Genomic DNA, 23,117 nt, shown 5'->3' with positions numbered 1-23,117 from the left:
ATTAGTGAAAGGTTTAGCTAAGAACTCATTATCAAAAACGTGGCTCAAGAAAGCATCACGAAAGGCAAAACAGATCATAACTAATATCATTTGAGTAGGGGTGTCTGAAGTAATTAGTTTCATGATATACTATACCTATGAGAAAGTCAACATAGTAAACACCAAAAGAAAAACTCATTTTACAGACCTAAAAACCGTCGGCAAACCTAAATTCGGAGAAAATGTTTGTGAAAAAATTGGTAACAAAATTCGAATGCAATAAGTAGTGAATTGGGTGCAGTGTGATATTTAAGTAAATTTGGAATTTAGAGTCAAATAAGAAAACCTCAAGGTAGTGGAGTGTAATTTACCTAATAAAGTTATATTTACTTTGTCAATGAAACTAAACAAGTACCAACTGTTTTTTGAAGTGCAAACACAACAGCAAATCAGGCGTTGCAATATGTAGTCCGCTGGAAAGAAAAAGGAACTCGATAATGTATTCAAAAAGTTGAATACCGAGTTATTGTTATCCAAGTTATTAAATAACATTGTCAAATGCCGAGCACAATCCAAAAGAACACACAACTTCCCGTCTTGTGCTATTGTTATCCAAGTTATTGAACATGAATCTCCCAGATATGCTGAGAATGGGGAAAAATTTATCGCCTCTCTTGCCCCTGAAAATATGGGCAGAAATATGCATACAACAAAACCATTTAGAAAATGGAACCTAACATAATCCATGAGTAAAATGAGCATTTCGTTTTTTGTTAAGATATCATATTTCTGTTTAATAGTAGAAATTAAGGGTGTTTGGCTCAACAGATGGAGGAGGAGGTGAGCAATTATAATGGAGGGGAGGTGAGGGGAGGGGGAGATGCGGGATTTTAGTGGAGGGGAGGGAAGGGGAGATGATGGATTTTAGGGGAGGTGAGGGAAGGTGAGAGATTTTAATGGAGGGGAGGGGAGAAATTTTAATTCTTATCATGTTTGGTTAAGAGGAGGGAAGATCAAGGGGGGCAAAACCTCTTTTCTCTTTGGTTCATGAGGAGAGGGGGATTTTAAAACAAATTTACTTAAGTTACCCCCTTACTTTTAAACGAGTTTGGGGAAAATTGTTTCTCCGTAACATCTAGGATTACCAAAGAACTAACCTGACATTAAAATTAAGGACTAGATTGATATTCAAGCAGCTGCGGCCAAAGGCACAGATCTGTAGCATGCTCTTTTTGCAGCACGAACAATATCTTCAACCTGTACATCCACATATACGAGTAAGCAGCCAGATTTAAATGATCTATAAAGTATAAAAATGTATTAAAACCTTCAACAGCTTGGAATCTGATTTTTCATCAGATACAAAACTCAATTCTTACAAAGCCGTCATCTCAGGGCTTTAATACACTCATTCAAAACAGATATTCTTTTATCAATTTGCAGATTAAAATAACAGGTCTTTCAAATTGGGTTAGAAAATAAAGCAATATTAAAGAAGCATTACCTGTGGAACAGCCATCCTCTCCAGATTTGCTGCATAAGGCATGGGAACATCAGCCCCAGCAATTCTCTCAACCGGTGCATCAAGATAACCAAAACTCTCTTCAATGACAGATGTGCTGCTCAAGAAAAGAGTTAACTTTACATAATTTCCAAGAGTTAACCAAAAAGAAACAAAAAGGTCAATGTAAAGAGATAAACCAGATTTCAGCACCAACACCATGCTGAGGAAAACCCTCCTCAACTGTCACCAGTCTGTTGGTTTTCCTGACAGAAGTATTGATTGTGGATCGATCAAGCGGCCGGATCGAACGCAAATTGATAACCTATATGATAAAATCACTCACCATTATCATACTGAAATGACGTTTTGCATACAGGAGGGAAATTCATCATTAACTATTGCAAGGCCTACCTCGGCACTGATTCCTTCCTTTGCTAGTATCTCAGCAGCCTAAACACCAAGAAAAATAGTTATTTGTAAATGTTTCATTAATAAATGTTATCTTCTTTAGGAGGACACAAATTCTGATCTGTCCTTAGAAATTTGAAAATAATAAAATACTCCAAAAAAATTACTGTCCCCGTGTCTCTTACTATCGTTTTGTTACTATTACTTTGGTTTCTTTTCTTATTATTTATTATTATCAGTGTTTTAAAATGGAGGCCATGGTGTCGCCGTGGCAGTTTTACATCAGACCGCCATGAAAAGCCCATACAAACCACTTAAAAACCCTAACTTAAGAAGCAGCCCAGCTTCTATTCTTCTTCTTTCTCATTCAAACTTCAAAGGCGTGCTTTCTGCCTCTCCAACGCCTCATTCCTCCCCATCAAGCTCACTCCCTCACCGGTGACTAGTCGGGCGGATAATCTCCAGCACGCTCCGCCGAGCCTCTATTTTTCTTACTGTTTTATTTCCCTTGACCCGTTACCTTTTTCTTCCTGAGTTTAGACCCAGTTTTTATTTCTCTCCTTAACATGGCAAGTATAGAGCTTCATCACAAGCTTCTTCAAGGAATAACAAAACTGACCCAGGGTGGAAATACAGCCATCATTTGAAAGAAGATAATACTAATGATTTTGAATGCATTTATTGTGCAAAAAGTACAAAGGGAAAAAATACTAGTTTATTATTATTATTATTTATTATTCTGCCTGTTTTATAGGCAGTTGTATGAAGATTTTTATGGCGTTTCTTTGGCTTTACGCCATGGACCGCCATACGCCATTAATAACACTGTTTAATATTTAAATTTAAATGCAATACAAACCTAGATCTATTTCAAATACGTCACAGCAAAAGATAAATTGAAAGCAAACAATACATATCTAGTTTACAGAAGTAACTTGGGGTGAAACAAACCTTGAGAGCATAACCAACCATTTTTGAAAAGGCTGTAATAGTAACATCTTTTCCTTCTCTCTCAATCTGTCAAGAGATAAATTCATGAAGCAAACAAGGATACAATAAGAATATATTTCAAAAAAAAAAAAAACAAGGATACAATTAGAAAGCATTAATGCATAACCAGTGTGACTCTAACAACCATAAGCACGGCGTATTTCATATTACAGATAATTAATTACCTTTGCTTTTCCTATGGGAAGGCAAAAACTGGAATCAAGAACTTCGGCCGAAACTGGGAAAGACTCGCCATATCTAGAAGACATACCTCATCAAATACAATACTTTTTATAACAAATAAATTATGTTTGAAATTTTTACTGCTCATTTTACGTACTAATCAAGCAGCACAACTTACAACAACTCATTTTCAAGGAAAACTACAGGATCAGGGTCCCTTATAGCTGCTTTAAGCAAACCACGAGCATCTTCAGATGAGTATGGTGATAGCACTTTCAACCCAGGGCAAGAGCCATACCAAGATGCATAACACTGCATAAAAGCATAGTTGAGTCACACAAAGAGAGAAAACCTAAACTATCTGTGCACAATAGGTCATAACTGAAGTAAGATTCAAAGGGAAATGCAAACAAATAGCTCAAGAAAGTGTTCACACATAGGAAGAAAGTTTGGACAACCATACCTGAGAGTGTTGAGCACCAACCCCAGCAGCAGCACCATTGGGTCCTCTAAAGACAATAGGTACATTTATTTGCCCAGCAGACATGTAGTTTGATTTTGCAGCAGAATTAATAATGTGATCTATTGCCTGCAAAACAAGTTAATATAAAATAAGACAATAAGTGGGATAAAATAGATGGGGAAGTTAATAAGACAAGATGATGCAGCTGTTTACCAAACAAATGAAACCCAAAACTAAATGTCATCACACATGTTGACACAAAATTCTTCACAATCTTAGTATTTCAATGTTCAAGGGACCAATGAGTTCCAACATTCCTTTTTTTAAACTTACTTTTATACTTCATTTCCAAACACAAATTCATTTTTTTAAACTTCATTATATTACACTTACTTTCATTAAACTTACTTTTATCAAATTTACTTTTACTTAACTCTAAAACAAAGTGACCCATAGTGTTTGCCATTATAGCAACTCCGGGGTTGACCACTCCATGATAGAAAACATGGTATACGTCAATCAACAGACAGGGAATCAACATCTATCCTTGTGGAATTAAGAATCATTTGCTGGTAGCTTCATAACCTTAGTGCTTTTATCAGAAAGAAGATAGCACTCATAAGATAAGATGCCATTTCCATCTAATGATCTTCAAGCACAGCCAACTTTACAAGACATAACATTACATTACTTGAGCAGTGGTTAAAAAAGTAAATTAAACCACATAACTGCATATTCAGTTTAAGGAAGAAAGAATGCAATCAAGATCAACTCTAACCTGCATGGAGAAGTTAAATGTCATAAACTCCACGACAGGTCTTAGACCATAGTAAGCAGCGCCTACTCCAATCCCAGTAAACCCAGCCTGCAGTATATTTAAGCAAATAAATAACCCCAAGCAAACCGCAGCTACCAACTATAAATCCTGTTCTTTTTTCGAGGAATTATCAGTTAAAATAGTTTATCTATTAGTGTAAATTTAAAGTATGTAAAACACCACACACGATGTTGAAAATGTAATCAAACACTATTGAAGTATCAATTTAAGTTGAGTTAAGAGGCAGGAAAAGTTAATTTTCACATTCAATAAGAAATCCATTGCAGAAAGTTAAAAGCAGATCAACATGAAGAAGGAAGCCTAACATAACAGCCTATGCTTATATCCAAGGAATGCATATCCATGCCACCACATTATTAAAAAATTCAATTTGTTTATTTTATTGGATGACATGTGAATGGTTTACCCTATACATCTAACACTAATTCTAGCAGTTTTAATTGAAAACACAATATCATGAAGTTCTTTGTGGGAAAAAAAAAATTGTGCGTGGGGTGAGGTAAGAAAAAGAACCTCAGTGATTGGAGTATCAAGAACCCTCTCAGGGCCATACTTCTCCAACAGACCCTTGGTTATCTACAATGAAAGACGAAAGCAGATTAACAGATAATAGTAAATCAAATTTTGAAATTCACAGCTAGCAAAGAAATAGCACCAACAACTGGAAACCCAGAACTAACCTTGTATGCACCCTGATATTCTCCAACCTGCACTTTAATACACCAAAAAATGAAGTAAGAAGTAGACATTTTTTTGGTTAAAAAAATCAGTGTTATATAAATGGGACAATTGAATGACCTCTTCACCCATCAAGAAGACTTTAGGATCTGCTGACATTTCCTCATCAAGTGCGGAGTTGAGAGCCTCTCTCACTGTCATCTGACAAAATGGAAACGAGTGAACCAAATTTTGAAAAGAGAATGGGGTGAGTTTGATGAGAAAAGGATGGAAGAAAGCAGCAAAACCTCTTTGGCGACGGAAGAGAATTGTCTGAGTGAAGAGAAAGCAGGGCGGATAGTCTGCGAATAGAAGCGATTACGTGAAATGGAAGCACACATAATATGAATGAGATAACAACCAATCGTACCTTGAGCCTTGTAACACCCCACATCTTCAACTTTTTTGAACGAAGCAAATCTACTCCCGAAAAAACTGAAATGCGTCAACAAATATCTTTATTGAAACTCGAACTCAAGCATAAGAACCACTGAACCAGAGATAAAAACCTAGATAATAACAAGTAAGAAACCCTAAGAAAATATGTATGTGAATTGAAAGCAAGAAATATAGATCAGGAAGAACGGCTGTGCCTCACCTCTACACTACAAGATGGATCCGATTCCGATCACCAATTGAAAGCAAGAAATATAGACCTGGATGGATCCGATTCCAATCGCTACTCACAAAGACCCAATCCAACAACCTACCCTTCTCCAGATTAAATTAGAACCATGCTCTTCTTCTCTTCTATTCTCTCCTTTGGTCAATAATTATCGGCTTAAATATGTTTCGGGCCCTTAGAGATATAGAAAATGCTGGTTTTAATCCTTGAAAATATTTTTTTTATTTTTAATCCCTAGAAATATATTCTCACATTCTAAATTTTGTTTGCATTGCTCATAATGATAATGACTCACTTCCAATTTGGTTTTCTATTTGATTTTGCACTGTGAGACTCACTCATTTACACAACTCATTATTTGTCGTTATGTTAATGACTCATGCATGAACTCATAACCTCGCAACGACTTACCTCGATCTCCCTAGCAAAAGTAATCTTCATCTCCCTCTCTCACTCTTGTTCTCGCAACCCACATGCACCAAGGCCAAGCTCATCTTTGTCTCATGGCAACCCAAGTGCACCAAGCCAGATCGATGAGAAAAGTAAAGAATTCAAGAGATTCAAACACTGCCTCCTTCCTCCACCTACTTCTCTAAGAAACATTGCGACGGAGGGAGATGGTGTGAGTTGAGCCCTTAAGGCTTGACTTTCATTTTGGTGCCGAAGGGAGAATGAGGGTTTGAAAGAGGTTGAGAGATTTATGGGAATTAGGTTGTGGTGGACAAGGCTATGGGTGTGGTGTCATCCATCTTTGATGAATTACATGGGAGATAAGAGGGGTTGTGGTGTCAATCTTAGATAAATCAAGTTTTAGTTTTGAATTAAAAAAATACAAAAAAAAGGAATAAGTCGAAATTTGTGCTAGGGTTTTGGTTAGAGTAAAGGCTGGGGATAAGATGGAGAAATGGATTGGGGATGAAGATGGGTTACGAATGAAGGTGAGGGTGGTGGTGTTTTTTCAATTTCTAGCGACATTCGCTTGGTCTACATTTGGTATCTTCTAACTTAAGTTTCAAGGTTTTTTACTGTTCACCCGTGCCATTTTTATTTTGTTACCACTGCGTTTGCTGTTGGGCCTGTTGGTTTCGTGGGCTGCGTATGGCTAGGAGTAGTAGCCACTTGAAACCTCCTTCTCTCTTCGTGTGATTTCCCTCCACATCCCTCTGTCACCGAGGTAGGAGCTCAGACGTCCCACCGGCCAGCTGTTGCAGGGCTGGTGCATCGTAGGCCGATCCCTAAGGAGTTGATCTACTACCTATCCTCCTTGGCTACAAGATTTCTGTTTGTCTCTTCACGTGATTTCCATATCTTCTTTGCCTGAATTCTCGCATAAAGTTGGATCTATATCCCTAGAATGTTATCTAGCACATGTTCTCCTCTGTCTTCCACGGTTAAAGCTTCCAAATGTACGTTCAAGCTCTCAAAGCCAACTGTCCATTTTGCTTTACAGCTTCACTGATTTGATGCAGGGAGAAATTTGTGACAGGGAAAGCTCGTCGTCATAATCAAAACAAGGTGAGTGAATTTTCTTCTCTTCCCTTCTTGCAATTCTCATCGCCGATGTCATGAACCTTCCTCCTTCACTTTCTCCTCTATTAGTCATGTTTCTGAGTTCTTAGGTTTTTACTAGGTTGGTTTCCTGCAGTCTAAAGTCTGAGTAGTTCTTATAATTGGGGGTGGTTTTTTAGTTATGAATTTGTAGGTTTGAGTTGTAGAAATATGGCTGAGATGTCTGGACTTCTTAATCTATTATAGCTGTAATAACCAAAAGTTATTTGTGTATGAAAGATTCTCTTATTCTTCTCAGGTCCAAGCATATTGTATTTCACCAGAAGAAGAGCTAAGGTTTTGGAGGGTGAGTCAAAAGCTACTAAGAGGAATTGGAAGAAAATGGAAGAAGAATGAATTGCAAACTATATGGAAAATCAAAGCATTTCACTGAGCCAATACAGGTTTCTCATTATCACTTGTACCTTTGTGAAAGAGTTTTTTCAAGGGCTGTGTGAATGCTTTTGCATAATCAGGATATTGTGTGTTCTGTATCAACTATTAAAGCAGGGGCATCCTTAAGAGTTTCATTCTAGCATCCTTATTTTTTCGCCAGTTTCACTAAGTTTTTTTAATTTTCCCTTTCTTTAACCATTTATTGCATCCATAAAGTAACACAGAGATCATAAAATAGTTAATATTTTTATCACTTGGTCTTAGTCTCTCCTTGACTGGTTCAATTCATTATGCAGTTCTATTAATATGTGGTTGTGCTCATGAATAGATATGATGATGTATATGAACATTTATTTGAACATGCATGCACAAGTGATCCTGGCTTTTTTTTTTATTATTCTCTTAAATTCACTCTCTTTTATTTTCTCATAAGTTTGCCTTTTGTATGAAATGCAAGTCTAAAAGAATAAGATTTGCAAGAATAAGCAATTTGCGGTGGTTGAGAATCCTGGCTTATGGAATTGGACATTCACCTTGAAAGATATTAATGGTGAGGTGCTTGCTCAAATAGATTGTGATTGGTGGGGTTTTGGCTTTGAGGTTGGTTTTTGACATTTATCTTGTGTTTTTAGTAAAAAAAAAAAGTTGTTGTTATCTTAGTTTAAAGTGCTTGCTTATCGTCCATTACTGTTATTCTCTTTGGTCATGGTCAGTCATTTTTAAACATTCTTTGTACAGGTTTCTTTCACTGAGCCAATACATGTTTCTCATTACCACAAGTACCTGTGGATTTCAAACAAGTAGATGTTCGTGAGCATCAGTACAAAGGAAGCAGTGCTAGGTATAATAATATTAATACTTTATTTGATTGATTGTCTTTGTGTATTGATTGCTGCTGTGACCTGCAAATATATGTTCCTAGAAGAAGTTCTGATTATTTGAGAAATTATTTTGATTAACAGTGTGGGCGCTGCCAGAGTTAAAAATCTATGCGTTCCTTTCAGAAATTTTTGTGAGACTCAGAACTTGGAAGGGTGAGTGCTCTATCATATTCTCCACTTTATGCTATTGCTTCAACATTCGTATCTCATATCATGTGAATGAATTATTTTTGTTCTACATTGTTTAGCATTAATGCATTCATTGATTCTTAGTCTTAAGTTTGTTGGGTGGTATGGTCAATAGAGCCTTTACATGCAATTTCTGAAGCTTTAACAACCTTTGAGGGTTCTAATTCAGGGGAAACATTTAAATACTCCAAGAACAAATTAAATACATCATAAATTAGTATGATTGTGTCATTTTCAAGTTCCTCTAGAATTTAAACTACAGAAATCTCTGGTATGTGCTATGATTAGTATGATTGTTATACATCATAAATTAGTATGATTGTTATATTTTGGTTTTTTATTATTATCACTTCATTAAAATATTATGATTTAACTATTTAAAATTTAAAATGTGAAACTTTCTTAGTAATGTGTAAACAAAGATGGAAGTGCACAATTTTTTGTGTGGAATATTAAACTCGTGATAACACTGGTCTTCCCGAACATCAACACCTGGGAGTTTCAATTTAATTTAGATGTGGTATAGACTAAATAAAATTGGAATCCTTCACTTTGGTCATCAACACCTGCTATTGCAATTTGTTCCTATCCTACGATGAGTCACAAATGGTATCTTATGTACAACCTATGTCCCAACTACAACTGAAATTTCTATCTTTGGCATTCCTGCTCCATCTACTTGGAAACCTCACCCTTTCTCCATCTTATTCTCTTCAGTGGAGGGGTTGTGTTTTTGAAATAATGCAAGTAAGAAGCTTTCGAAATTTGCATCTTATTTGTTGCTTGGGTTGTGTGATTGGATCATGGGCTTATTGGATTAGATCCCAACTGAAAAAAAGCAAGTGCAATGGGATGAATGACAAATTGGTTGTGGATGGCGCTAATGGTTTAGGTGGAGATTGCTCATGAACAGGATCCAGAGAAACCATTTGAGATTTCTTGCAATTAGCATTCTTTTTACTTAGTATTGACTATGTTGTTTTCTTTTCCCATCAATTTGCAATTATTTTCACGTAATATTTGTTCTGTGGAAAAATTTCAGAGATTGAAAAATGAAAAGTTTACCAACAAATGTAGAGAATGAAAATGTTATGTGGTCTGAGAGGGTAAAAATTAAATAGGTTGATTTTGGTTGGAAAAAACTATGGAGCATCGAATGCCTATACTTCGAATATATAAAGAGGGTGGTGAAACTATTCATCTTCCTATTAATATCCATGAGTAAGTTAGCACAGGCACGTGAGAGGACACTTGAGTATCTAGACATGAAACTTTTTACTAATATAGCTTCTAATTTCATTTGAATGTCATATAAAATCTTATCATATCATAAAAATTATTTTATTTTGATGATTTTTGTGTGTAACGAACCATGTGTTTTAAAATTCTTTACCGAAAAAAAAACCATGTTTTTAAAATTGATCAAATCAATTGCTGATTAAAATATAGATTAGAGATACTTAAATTTGGAAGGCTTAAATATGTTTTTGTTCCCTCTAGGTTTAGGCCCCTCAAAATATTTTTCTTTAGAATACACCCTTATTTTGAAAATTATATAGAGGGATAAGCCTCTGCCGTTAACGGACGCTGACGTGACATATTTTAGAGGCATCTAAACCAAGGAATCATGATTTTAGAGAGACCTAAACCAAAGAATCGTGATTTTGGAGGGACCTAAAACTCAATTTTTATTGTGTCTTAGGTCCCTCTAAAAGTATTGTTCTTTGGTTTAAGTCTTTGGTTTAGGCCCCTCTAAATGACGTAAGGTGACGGGAGGGGCTCAGTATTATTTTGCATTTAGGGGTGTATACCAAAGAAAAATATTTACAGGGGTCTAAACCAAAAGACCCTAATTTTAGAGGAACCAAAAACATATTTAAGCCAATTTGGAATAAATATCTTATGCGGATAAATTAGGAAACAATTTTAGAATTTTGATCCATTTAACAATCTTGTACTACTAATCCATTTCAACTTAATTTTCACTCATCGTGGCATTTTTTTTTTCCAATAAACGAACTATTAAGTCGTGTGTATCAAAATAATCATGTTCAAAATGAAATCCAGGTACCCTTCGTGCAACGCACGAGTATAATCCTAATTCATGAGTTTCTAAGTATTTTTAGCTGTGGTGGGTAAGGAAGGAAGAGGAGGGGTGGTCGTTGAGGAAGAGGGTGCGGTGGTTATACGATGGGGACCAAAACTACAACCGTTATTTTATTAAATATTAATTTTTTTCAATTAAAATATGATGAAAATATGCCACATGAACGAAAAACATTAGTTTTTTTTTTTTTACAGAAAACCATAACTGCAAATAGAGGTTTTAGCGGACGGCAAAAGTTGCAATTCTTTTATTTGTCATGAACCTCTTTCGAACAAAAGGTATAAGTGGGGACGGACCAAAAGTTCAATTAAACCTTCAACTTCCCTTACATTTCTTTCTCAACCAAACAAACTAAAAAATCATTCTTCACTTCCTTTGACTTTTTTTTTCTTTCCTTTAACTTTCATGTCCTCATACTTCCTTTTGCATTCAAACATAGGAAAAGATAATTTTTTATTATTATTATATTTCACTGTATTTAGTATTTACAAGCACAAGTACAATCCACTAAATACTCCATGATAACATCTTATGCATGGATGTGGTGAATGGTGATGATTGCCCACCTATTTCCCTCTTCGCCTCCTTTTGGTCTTGCGGCTTCTGTATGCTGGCAAAGATCAAACCTTGCAATCGTACAATCTGATACTGTTCAGTAGGAACTACCTATTATTATCAGTTATCACTACAAGAATGTGCTGGGTTTTCAAATTAAAAAATGTGAGGCGGTGCTTGAAGTAATAAGTTTCATGATTTACTATACCTACGAGAAAGTCAATAAAATACAATATAATAAACACCAGAAGAAAACGCATTTTATAGACCAAAAGACCGTCTGTAAACCCAAATTCGGAGAAAACATTTGTGAAAAAAATTGGTAATAAAAATCGCATGTAATAAGTAGTGAATGAGGTGGAGGGTAATATTTGAGTAAATTTGAAATTTAGTGTCATATAAGAAAAGCGTAATGGAGTGTAATTTACCCAATAATTATAATTACTTTGCCAATGAAACCAAGCAAGTACTAACAATATTTTTTGTGCACTCAAAACAGCAAGTCAGTCGTTGCAATATGTGGTCTGCTGGAGAGAAAAAGGAACTCGATAGTGTATTCAATGAATACTGTGTTATTGGTCCAAAAGAACACAACTTCCCGTCTTGTGTTATTGTTATCCAAATTATTAAACATGAACCTCCCCCATATGCTGAGAATGGGAACAAAAATGTATAGCATCTCTTGTTCCTGAAAATATGGACAGTATTATGCATACATCAAAATCATTTAAAAAATGGAGCCTAACATAATCCATGAGTAAAATGAGCATTTCATTTCTGGTTACGATATCCTTATTCTGTTTTATGGTGGAAATTAAGGGTGTTTGGTTCCACGGATGGGGGAAGTGAGGGATTATAATGGAGGGGAGGGGGGAGAGGGATTTTAATGGAGGGGGGGGGGGGGGGAAATGAAGGATTTTAGTGGAGGTGAGGGAAGGTGAGAGATTTTAATGGAGGGGAGGGGAGAAATTTTAATTCTTATCATGTCTGTTTCAGAGGAGGGAAGGTGAGGGGGGCAAAACCCCTTTCCTGTTCGGTTCATGAGGGGAAGGGGATTTTAAAATAAATTTACTTAAGTTACCCCTTACTTTTAAAAGAGTTTTAAAACCCTAGAAGGGCATTTTAGTCTAATGAAATATTTACCCTCCATTATCCTCCCCTAACGTCCTAAAAAATAAACCAAACAATATTAAGTTTTTTTAAAAAAAAAAAACCTCCCCCCCCTCCCCTCCAACCAAACATTGTTAGGGGAAATTTGTTTTTCCGTAACATCAAGGATTACAAAAGAACTAACCTGATATTAACATTAAGGCCTAGATTGATCTTCAAGCAGCTGCAGCCAAAGGCACAGATCTGTAGCATGCTCTTTTTGCAGCACGAACAATATCTTCAACCTGTACATCCACATATACGAGTAAGTAGCCAGATTTAAATGATCTATACAGTATAAAAATGTATTAAAACCTTCAACTTGACATCTGATTTTTCATCAGATACAAAACTCAATTCTTACAAAGCCATCATCTCAGGGCTTTAATACACCCATTCAAAACAGATATTCTTTTATCAATTTGCAGATTACAATAACAGGTCTTCCAAATTGGGTTAGAAAATAAAGCAATATTAAAGAAGCATTACCTGTGGAACAGCCATCCTCTCCAGATTTGCTGCATAAGGCATGGGAACATCAGCCCCAGCAATTCTCTCAACCGGTGCATCAAGATAACCAAAACTCTCTTCAATGACAGATGTGCTGCTCAAGAAAAGAGTTAACTTTACATAATTTCCAAGAGTTAACAAAAAAGAAACAAAAAGGTCAATGTAAAGAGATCAACCAGATTTCAGCACCAACACCATGCTGAGGAAACCCCTCCTCAACTGTCACCAGTCTGTTGGTTTTCCTGACAGAAGTATTGATTGTGGATCGATCAAGCGGCCGGATCGAACGCAAATTGATAACCTATATGATAAAATCACTCACCATTATCATACTAAAATGAAGTTTTGCATACAGGAGGGAAATTCATCCTTAACTATTGCAAGGCCTACCTCGGCACTGATTCCTTCCTTGGCTAGTATCTCAGCAGCCTAAACACCAAGAAAAATAGTTATTTGTAAATGTTTCATTAATAAATGCTATTCTCTTTGGGAGGACACAAATTCTGATTTGTCCTTACAAAATAATAAATTACTCCACCACATAACAAACCCATCCAAAAAAATTACTTTCCCCATGTCTCTTACTATTGTTTTGTTATTATTATTTTGGTTTCTTCTCTTATTATTTAATTATTTAATTAATATCCGTGTTGTCAAATGGAGGCCATGGTGTCGCTGTGGCGGTATGCCGTGGCAGTTTTACAGCGGACCGCCATGAAAAGTGCATGGCGGACTATGGTGGCCGCCATATGCATGGTGGATGGAGCCCATTGAAGATTTTTAGGTCCTTGGAGCCAAAACCCATAAAAAATAATCCCAAATGGGTCGTATGATCCAGCCCATACAAACCACTCAAAACCCTAACTTTAGAAGCAGCCCAGCTTCTATTCTTCTTCTTTCTCATTCCAACTTCAAAGGCTGTTTCTTTCTGCCTCTCCAACACCTCATCCTCGCCATCAAGCTCCCTCCCTCTCTAGCGACAAGTCCGGCAGATCATCTCCGGCACTCTCAACCGAGCCTCAACGTTTATTTCTGTTTTATTTGTCTTGACCCTTTACCATTTTTCTTCCTGATTTAGACCCTGTTTTTATTTCTCTCCTTAACATGGCAATTGATAGAGCTTCATCACAAGCTTCTTCAAGGAATAACAAAACTGACCCAGGGTGGAAACAAAGAAGATAATACTAATGATGCTGTATGCAATTATTGTGCAAATTAATACTGTATGAAGGAAGAGAATACTAGTTTATTATTATTATTATTAATTCTGCTTGTTTTATAGGCTTTTGTATGTATATTATATTATTTTTACTATGGCTGCCATGCTTCCCAGTTCCCCCATAGGCCGCCATGGCGTCCCGCGTCCGCCATATTTTTATGGCGTTTCTTTGGCTTTACACCATGGACCGCCATACGCCATTGATAACACTGTTTAATATTTAAATTTAAATGCAATACAAACCTAGATCTATTTCAAATACGTCACAGCAAAAGATAAATTGAAAGCAAACAATAAATATCTAGTTTACAGAAGTAACTTGGGGTGAAACAAACCTTGAGAGCATAACCAACCATTTTTGAAAAGGCTGTAATAGTAACATCTTTTCCTTCTCTCTCAATCTGTCAAGAGATAAATTCATGAAGCAAACAAGGATACAATAAGAATATATTTCAAAAAAAAAAAAAACAAGGATACAATTAGAAAGCATTAATGCATAACCAGTGTGACTCTAACAACCATAAGCACGGCGTATTTCATATTACAGATAATTAATTACCTTTGCTTTTCCTATGGGAAGGCAAAAACTGGAATCAAGAACTTCGGCCGAAACTGGGAAAGACTCACCGTATCTAGAAGACATAGCTCATCAAATACAATACTTTTTATAACAAATAAATTATGTTTGAAATTTTTACTGCTCATTTTACGTACTATTCAAGCAGCACAACTTACAACAACTCATTTTCAAGGAAAACTACAGGATCAGGGTCCCTTATAGCTGCTTTAAGCAAACCACGAGCATCTTCAGATGAGTATGGTGATAGCACTTTCAACCCAGGGCAAGAGCCATACCAAGATGCATAACACTGCATAAAAGCATAGTTGAGTCACACAAAGAGAGAAAACCTAAACTATCTGTGCACAATAGGTCATAACTGAAGTAAGATTCAAAGGGAAATGCAAACAAATAGCTCAAGAAAGTGTTCACACATAGGAAGAAAGTTTGGACAACCATACCTGAGAGTGTTGAGCACCAACCCCAGCAGCAGCACCATTGGGTCCTCTAAAGACAATAGGTACATTTATTTGCCCAGCAGACATGTAGTTTGATTTTGCAGCAGAATTAATAATGTGATCTATTGCCTGCAAAACAAGTTAATATAAAATAAGACAATAAGTGGGATAAAATAGATGGGGAAGTTAATAAGACAAGATGATGCAGCTGTTTACTAAACAAATGAAACCCAAAACTAAATGTCATCACACATGTTGACACAAAATTCTTCACAATCTTAGTATTTCAATGTTCAAGGGACCAATGAGTTCCAACATTCCTTTTTTTAAACTTACTTTTATACTTCATTTCCAAACACAAATTCATTTTTTTAAACTTCATTATATTACACTTACTTTCATTAAACTTACTTTTATCAAATTTACTTTTACTTAACTCTAAAACAAAGTGACCCATAGTGTTTGCCATTATAGCAACTCCGGGGTTGACCACACCATGATAGAAAACATGGTATATGTCAATCAACAGACAGGGAATCAACATCTATCCTTGTGGAATTAAGAATCATTTGCTGGTAGCTTCATAACCTTAGTGTTTTTATCAGAAAGAAGATAGCACTCATAAGATAAGATGCCATTTCCATCTAATGATCTTCAAGCACAGCCAACTTTACAAGACATAACATTACATTACTTGAGCAGTGGTTAAAAAAGTAAATTAAACCACATAACTGCATATTCAGTTTAAGGAAGAAAGAATGCAATCAAGATCAACTCTAACCTGCATGGAGAAGTTAAATGTCATAAACTCCACGACAGGTCTTAGACCATAGTAAGCAGCGCCAACTCCAATCCCAGTAAACCCAGCCTGCAGTATATTTAAGCAAATAAATAACCCCAAGCAAACCGCAGCTACCAACTATAAATCCTGTTCTTTTTTCGAGGAATTATCAGTTAAAATAGTTTATCTATTAGTGTAAATTTAAAGTATGTAAAACACCACACACGATGTTGAAAATGTAATCAAACACTATTGAAGTATCAATTTAAGTTGAGTTAAGAGGCAGGAAAAGTTAATTTTCACATTCAATAAGAAATCCATTGCAGAAAGTTAAAAGCAGATCAACATGAAGAAGGAAGCCTAACATAACAGCCTATGCTTATATCCAAGGAATGCATATCCATGCCACCACATTATTAAAAAATTCAATTTGTTTACTTTATTGGATGACATGTGAATGGTTTACCCTATACATCTAACACTAATGCTAGCAGTTTTAATTGAAAACACAATATCATGAAGTTCTTTGTGGGAAAAAAAAAATTGTGCTTGGGGTGAGGTAAGAAAAGAACCTCAGTGATTGGAGTATCAAGAACCCTCTCAGGGCCATACTTCTCCAACAGACCCTTGGTTATCTACAATGAAAGACGAAAGCAGATTAACAGATAATAGTAAATCAAATTTTGAAATTCACAGCTAGCAAAGAAATAGCACCAACAACTGGAAACCCAGAACTAACCTTGTATGCACCCTGATATTCTCCAACCTGCACTTTAATACACCAAAAAATGAAGTAAGAAATAGACATTTTTTTGGTTAAAAAAATCAGTGTTATATAAATGGGACAATTGAATGACCTCTTCACCCATCAAGAAGACTTTAGGATCTGCTGACATTTCCTCATCAAGTGCGGAGTTGAGAGCCTCTCTCACTGTCATCTGACAAAATGGAAACGAGTGAACCAAATTTTGAAAAGAGAATGGGGTGAGTTTGATGAGAAAAGGATGGAAGAAAGCAGCAAAACCTCTTTGGCGACGGAAGAGAATTGTCTGAGTGAAGAGAAAGCAGGGCGGATAGTCTGCGAATAGAAGCGATTACGTGAAATGGAAGCACACATAATATGAATGAGATAACAACCAATCGTACCTTGAGCCTTGTAACACCCCACATCTTCAACTTTTTTGAACGAAGCAAATCTACTCCCGAAAAAACTGAAATGCGTCAACAAATATCTTTATTGAAACTCGAACTCAAGCATAAGAACCACTGAACCAGAGATAAAAACCTAGATAATAACAAGTAAGAAACCCTAAGAAAATATGTATGTGAATTGAAAGCAAGAAATATAGATCAGGAAGAACGGCTGTGCCTCACCTCTACACTACAAGATGGATCCGATTCCGATCACCAATTGAAAGCAAGAAATATAGACCTGGATGGATCCGATTCCAATCGCTACTCACAAAGACCCAATCCAACAACCTACCCTTCTCCAGATTAAATTAGAACCATGCTCTTCTTCTCTTCTATTCTCTCCTTTGGTCAATAATTATCGGCTTAAATATGTTTCGGGCCCTTAGAGATATAGAAAATGCTGGTTTTAATCCTTGAAAATATTTTTTTTATTTTTAATCCCTAGAAATATATTCTCACATTCTAAATTTTGTTTGCATTGCTCATAATGATAATGACTCACTTCCAATTTGGTTTTCTATTTGATTTTGCACTGTGAGACTCACTCATTTACACAACTCATTATTTGTCGTTATGTTAATGACTCATGCATGAACTCATAACCTCGCAATGACTTACCTCGATCTCCCTAGCAAAAGTAATCTTCATCTCCCTCTCTCACTCTTGTTCTCGCAACCCACATGCACCAAGGCCAAGCTCATCTTTGTCTCATGGCAACCCAAGTGCACCAAGCCAGATCGATTAGAAAAGTAAAGAATTCAAGAGATTCAAACACTGCCTCCTTCCTCCACCTACTTCTCTAAGAAACATTGCGACGGAGGGAGATGGTGTGAGTTGAGCCCTTAAGGCTTGACTTTCATTTTGGTGCCGAAGGGAGAATGAGGGTTTGAAAGAGGTTGAGAGATTTATGGGAATTAGGTTGTGGTGGACAAGGCTATGGGTGTGGTGTCATCCATCTTTGATGAATTACATGGGAGATAAGAGGGGTTGTGGTGTCAATCTTAGATAAATCAAGTTTTAGTTTTGAATTAAAAAAATACAAAAAAGGGAATAAGTCGGAATTTGTGCTAGGGCTTTGGTTGGAGTAAAGGTTGGGGATAAGATGGAGAAATGGATAGGGGATGAAGATGGGTTGTGAATGAAGGTGAGGGTGGTGGTGTTTTTTCAATTTCTAGCGACATTCGCTTGGTCTACATTGGGTATTCATGAGTTTCTAAGTATTTTTAGCTATGGTGGGTAAGGAAGGAAGATGAGGGGTGCTTATTGAGGAAGAGGGTGCGGTATTTACAAGCACAAGTACAAGATGACCTCTAATATGCACCACTTTTAGAGTGGTGCAATTTTACATCATTTTTTTTTAACCTGCTATAACAGGTGAACACATTTTTTTTAAAGAAATTTAATACATAACAAATTTTTAATAATATTTTTCAAAATAAAATTAATGTGTTGACCTGTTATAACCGGTTAAAGTAAGTGGTATAAAATTGCACCACTTTAAAAATGGTGCATATTAGGGATACCCCAAGTACAATCCACAAAATACTTAATGATAACATCTTTTCTAATCATGCATGATGTGGTCATGATTGCCCACCCATTTTCCTCTCCACCTCCTTTTGTCTTTTGGCTTCTGTAGGCTAGGCTGGCAAAGATCATAGCTTGTATTCGTTAAATCTGACACTTTCAGTAGGAACTGCCTATTATTATTACTTCAAGAATGTGCTGGGTTTTCAAAAAACAAAATGTGCGAGGAGGCTAGACGCAAAATTTCGTTCATATATATCAACTATCCTAAAGGGCGTACATCCTCTTTTCACTATTTAAAATCTCTTGGTTTGGGGCATGAGACATTGAGAACGAACGACTATTTGCCCTTAATTTAGTCTCGTCTATCCTGTGCAAAACGACACAATAGCACATGGAGCCAATTGTAGAGAGCATTATCAGGCTTCCAATCACTATAGCATATATGGCAAGCCACCTTGAGTGCGATCCCACAACTACGTATGTGAGAGAAATAAAAGCAATGGAAATGAAAAGGCAAGCCATCCACATCAGCTTGTTAATGACGAACACAAGTTGCTTCTTTGCCTTCTGGCTAAATCACAGCCAGAGAGATGAATAATGCCAAAATATCAAACACAAAAAATATCATGAAAGCCGCATTGTTTGCAATATTTGCTTGTCCAAGTGAAAAGCTCTGTTCTTTCGCTTCAACATATTGGCCAGGGACAGTGAAGATGGCAGCAAACGCGACTGTAGCAATGAGAACAGCAACAACAGTAGCAGAGTTTATCGCATTGTTCAGGCCGCTAATGTGGAGTTTCTTCAGCTTCTTTGCAATTTTCTGGACCCTCATACCAGTCTGACGTATCTGTTGGAGTTGGGATTGCACATCATGCTTTATGTCACTGACAGTCTGCTTAAGTTGCCTTGATGCATTAGGAGGTTTCCCTTGATCCGTGGAATTGGAAGCCCCAGCACCCCTCAATATGGAGACAAGTTCTGGATTTCCAAATTTTTCTGCAACGTCAAGAGGAGTCTCTCCAGCCTTGTTAGTAGCATTGATATTGATACCCTTCATTGATGTTCTGCAGATAATCATGAATACTTTAGAACAGATATTGAAAGCCAAAACTATCTCCATTATCTGAGTACTGACTTATATTTTGAACTTCAAAAATATAAAAAATCACAAAAAAGGTTAAACGCTTAAACCTCAGTCTTAATAATGCTTATTGTTATAGTGTAATAAATTTACTTTATCTTGTGTATGTATCCTTTCTAAGCTTACATTCATTTCTTGAGCTTCATATGGAGCCTGTGCGTGTCGTAATAAACAAAAATAAATAAACTAAACCCCTAATATTTAGAACCCTAACAATACCCTTCTCTACTCTGATACCATATTAGAATTTGGGAGGCCTAACTCTACCCCAAAAGCTAGCTCAATGTGGGATTTTCTAACACACCCCCTCACGCTATATTTGATACCATATTTGATATGTAATATTTCCGTATCAAATAAAATGTCTAGTGATTTGTGTGATGCTTGTCGTTTAGGCAAGGCTCATCGTTTACCTTCTCATACTTCTACTACTATACATGCTTTTTATGATGCACATGTTGTGCGTATGTTACTTAGTTAGCAATCATAGATAGTTAGTTGGCCAGTTATGACGGGAAAATCAGTTAGTAGTTAGTATATAGCTACCAGAGTTAGAAACTGCTTGTATGATTGAACTTCTTCTTCCTCGGTGAGTTGATGTTTTGTGACTTGTGGGGTCCAGCACCCATTGCATCTTCTTGTGGTTTTCATTATATGTGAACTTGTATTGAGGTCTTCTCTTATTATAGTTGGGTAATCCCATTAAAAGCTAAGTCTGGCACTTTACAAGCTTTTGTTCAATTAAAAAATATGGTTGAGTTGTAATTAAATGCAAAACTAAACTCAATTCAAACTGACTAGGGTGGGGAGAGTTTAAACCCTTTTCAAAACTCTTTTCTGACTTAGGAATCGTTCTTTCTGGTCATCTGCCCTCATACCCATCATCAGAATGGGACAGTTGAAAGAAAACATAGACATTTAGTTGAAACAAGTCTTCCTCTCCTTGATCATGCAAAATTACCTATGAAATTCTAGGATCATGCCTACTTATTTTTTCGCAATAATAATAAGAATCTATTTCTCTTTTTGAACAAGTTATTATTAGTTCAATGTTTGACCCCTCAGAAATGTAAAAGCAGTCTTTCTAAAATAATCCCCATACTGAAACTCATGGATATGTCTCTGTAACTGAGGGCCCTATATGGATCCTGGCACACTAGTGAGCAAACAAGAAGAACAATCAGCAATTTGTTTTATGGTCATCGACCAATATGGCCACTAACAGCTAAGGCACTAACCATAACACAACTTACAACTGTATTTTCTTTTTATGGTAGCATGCGTATTTTTTACCTCACCTTTTTCTGCCAATTTCTAATCCAAAAGAACAAGTATTAGACGTGGATGCACATTCATCCCTAAAGTGAAATAAAAACTGTCTAAATAATTAGTTTATCAAGGCTAATAAACTTTATAAAGAATGAGTAATAAAAGAATAACGAAGCACCTGAGTACGACCCTTCTTTGCAGCAACATGTATTTCCCTTATTATCCTCTAGAATTAAGACTGATGGGTCAGGTTTTACCAATTCTAGCAAAATTTCTTCATTTTGCCCTTTCACAACCATGTGTAGTGCAGTTTGGCCTTTCTTATCAGTCCTAAATCCAGTGCTAGGGTCCTTTTTTAATAAGGCTTTCACGACTTCCAAATGTCCCATTCTAGTCGCAAAGTGAAGGACAATCTTACCATTATTCCTGGCAATTTTTGCAAGGTTTGAATCTGATTCCAAAAGGAGATTAACCACATCAATATGACCTTGTGTTGCAACTGTGTGTAACGCAGTTAAATTAGATAAATCTGTGGTCATGGCCAAGCTGGGAAAGGTGTGCAGCAGTTCCCTCAGCACCTCTGCAAGGTTCTTTTTTTTCTCAGTCAGACGGTATATTGAGAGACATGGAATAATGGATATGCTACATTTGCGAAAAATATATGTGGTACTCCTTTGGCAGGGCTTCTCACCCATGTTAATGTAACTGAAACTTTAAAGAACACATAAATCTGGAAGGTAAAGGAGTAAATCCATTGAAGCCAAATATATCATAGTGAAATAATCAACTATAACTTTGAGATTAGATCTACGTGCCAATTTACTGATAACCTACCATAATACAATCATGACTACCGCCTTCTCTAATTTCATGTTTTCATAGATTTTCAATATGCATAGAGAGGGAGACAACTGCACAGACTATGGTGAGGGATGGAGGAAAGAAGATTGAAATAATTCCTAGAAGTGTTTCATTACCTAGGAAAGACAAATGTCCAACAAGTTTCTGAAACAAATTGAAAGTTGACACATCCATCTCGCTGCCTACTCAAGCAAAATTAGAAAAGTAAAAGGGAAAGAAGACATTGTGGATTTTGGATTTTAGTTCACTTCTCAATTAACTAAATAGTCAATAAATATTGCACCCACACACAATCTTTCCAGGGCTAATGTTTCACTATTCAAATAGTAAGCTGTTCATTAGAATAGTAAAAACCAGAAGAGGAAGAAAAATGAAAATGAAAGGGACCTTAGGCCCAAACATCACTCGATGTTGCATCTTACCAAGGTGACCCTGCTTTGCGGCAATATGGAATGGATCATAGCCATTTCTAGCCACAATGGAAGCAGTTTGCAGGTCCAAGTATTTCAGTATCTCGCTAACAACCAAAGCATGCCCATTCTCTGAAGCCACATAAAGAGGGGTATCCCCTTCTAAGTTCTGCTTTGCCAACAAATCCTTTGACTCATAATTAGAACAATATTGAATTATCTCTTTTACTCTACTCAAGTTCCCAGCCCGAGCTGCTAAGTGAATGGGTAAGTCACCGCGTTTTCCAGGTGATTCCTTGCTCTTCTTTCTCTCGCTTCCCATGAAGCTGAGCTGCTTCTCCATCACAATGCGGATCCACGAAAACTCTTCTGTTTTTCCATTGTAGATGCCCGAGAATTGAAATGATCGGTTACTCCAAAATCTCTTGAAAACTTCTCCTCTTTCTCTCTCTATGAAACAGGAAACATGATAGGACCATCAATTTTTACCCGATAATCAAGTTAAAAAAATGTATATTCTGATCTGCACATATAAATCCATTCAACTCACTAATTGGATAAATTGATATAGTCATCAAGAGTCCAAAGCAAAACAAAAGAAAAACACTTCTTTATCAAATTATCTTTGTCTGTCAGAAATCCCAAAGAGTAGA

At 36.4% G+C, this 23,117-nt stretch overlaps 2 protein-coding genes and 1 pseudogene across 8 annotated transcripts; all 3 read right to left on the bottom strand.

Moving 5' to 3' along the window:
• Positions 1 to 316: 316 nt before the first annotated feature.
• LOC130731478 (pyruvate dehydrogenase E1 component subunit beta, mitochondrial) lies at positions 317 to 5,848 on the bottom strand. Of its 4 annotated transcripts, none has more exons than XM_057583792.1 (16): positions 5,681 to 5,848; positions 5,453 to 5,591; positions 5,331 to 5,384; positions 5,164 to 5,244; positions 5,046 to 5,072; positions 4,879 to 4,941; positions 4,306 to 4,392; positions 3,528 to 3,653; positions 3,243 to 3,376; positions 3,067 to 3,139; positions 2,843 to 2,908; positions 1,895 to 1,933; positions 1,681 to 1,805; positions 1,484 to 1,598; positions 1,137 to 1,236; positions 317 to 659 (listed from the first exon to the last, which is right to left on the bottom strand). In XM_057583792.1, the coding sequence occupies exons 2-15, from the start codon at positions 5,474 to 5,476 to the stop codon at positions 1,168 to 1,170; spliced, it is 1,083 nt and encodes a 360-aa protein (XP_057439775.1). In that variant the 5' UTR covers positions 5,477 to 5,591; positions 5,681 to 5,848; the 3' UTR covers positions 317 to 659; positions 1,137 to 1,167. The 4 variants fall into 4 exon arrangements, with proteins under 4 accessions (XP_057439775.1, XP_057439777.1, XP_057439774.1 ...); XM_057583794.1 differs by having other exon boundaries at positions 5,453 to 5,572; XM_057583791.1 differs by having other exon boundaries at positions 5,453 to 5,517.
• A 5,877-nt stretch (positions 5,849 to 11,725) lies between these two features.
• LOC130731477 (pyruvate dehydrogenase E1 component subunit beta, mitochondrial) lies at positions 11,726 to 17,602 on the bottom strand. Of its 4 annotated transcripts, none has more exons than XM_057583788.1 (16): positions 17,434 to 17,602; positions 17,206 to 17,344; positions 17,084 to 17,137; positions 16,917 to 16,997; positions 16,799 to 16,825; positions 16,632 to 16,694; positions 16,060 to 16,146; positions 15,282 to 15,407; positions 14,997 to 15,130; positions 14,821 to 14,893; positions 14,597 to 14,662; positions 13,433 to 13,471; positions 13,219 to 13,343; positions 13,022 to 13,136; positions 12,678 to 12,777; positions 11,726 to 12,071 (listed from the first exon to the last, which is right to left on the bottom strand). In XM_057583788.1, exons 2-15 carry the CDS (start codon positions 17,227 to 17,229, stop codon positions 12,709 to 12,711), a joined length of 1,083 nt encoding a protein of 360 aa, XP_057439771.1. In that variant the 5' UTR covers positions 17,230 to 17,344; positions 17,434 to 17,602; the 3' UTR covers positions 11,726 to 12,071; positions 12,678 to 12,708. The 4 variants fall into 4 exon arrangements, with proteins under 4 accessions (XP_057439771.1, XP_057439772.1, XP_057439770.1 ...); XM_057583789.1 differs by having other exon boundaries at positions 17,206 to 17,325; XM_057583787.1 differs by having other exon boundaries at positions 17,206 to 17,270.
• Positions 17,603 to 18,781: 1,179 nt separating this feature from the next.
• LOC130731476 (ankyrin repeat-containing protein At5g02620-like) lies at positions 18,782 to 22,845 on the bottom strand (annotated as a pseudogene).
• Between the last annotated feature and the right edge of the window lie 272 nt (positions 22,846 to 23,117).

This window comes from Lotus japonicus, chromosome 1, assembly GCF_012489685.1.
Source record: "Lotus japonicus ecotype B-129 chromosome 1, LjGifu_v1.2".
NCBI lineage: Eukaryota > Viridiplantae > Streptophyta > Magnoliopsida > Fabales > Fabaceae > Lotus > Lotus japonicus.
The sequence above is the reverse complement of the archived record's forward strand: the minus strand, read 5'-3'. Positions and strand labels throughout refer to the sequence as shown.

Bases quoted from the DNA above. Each gene is read 5' to 3' on its own strand.
- LOC130731477 (XM_057583788.1), bottom strand. From the start codon at position 17,229: ATGTGGGGTGTTACAAGGCTCAAG. The intron at 14,894-14,996 runs GTAAGTTGTGCT...TATGTCTTCTAG, and splicing joins TTCCTTGAAAATGAGTTGTT to ATACGGTGAGTCTTTCCCAG. The intron at 13,344-13,432 runs GTAGGCCTTGCA...TTTATCATATAG, and splicing joins AGGAAGGAATCAGTGCCGAG to GTTATCAATTTGCGTTCGAT.
- LOC130731478 (XM_057583792.1), bottom strand. From the start codon at position 5,476: ATGTGGGGTGTTACAAGGCTCAAG. The intron at 1,599-1,680 runs GTTTATCTCTTT...TTTCTTGAGCAG, and splicing joins GGTGTTGGTGCTGAAATCTG to CACATCTGTCATTGAAGAGA. The intron at 1,237-1,483 runs GTAATGCTTCTT...GTGGATGTACAG, and splicing joins AGAGGATGGCTGTTCCACAG to GTTGAAGATATTGTTCGTGC.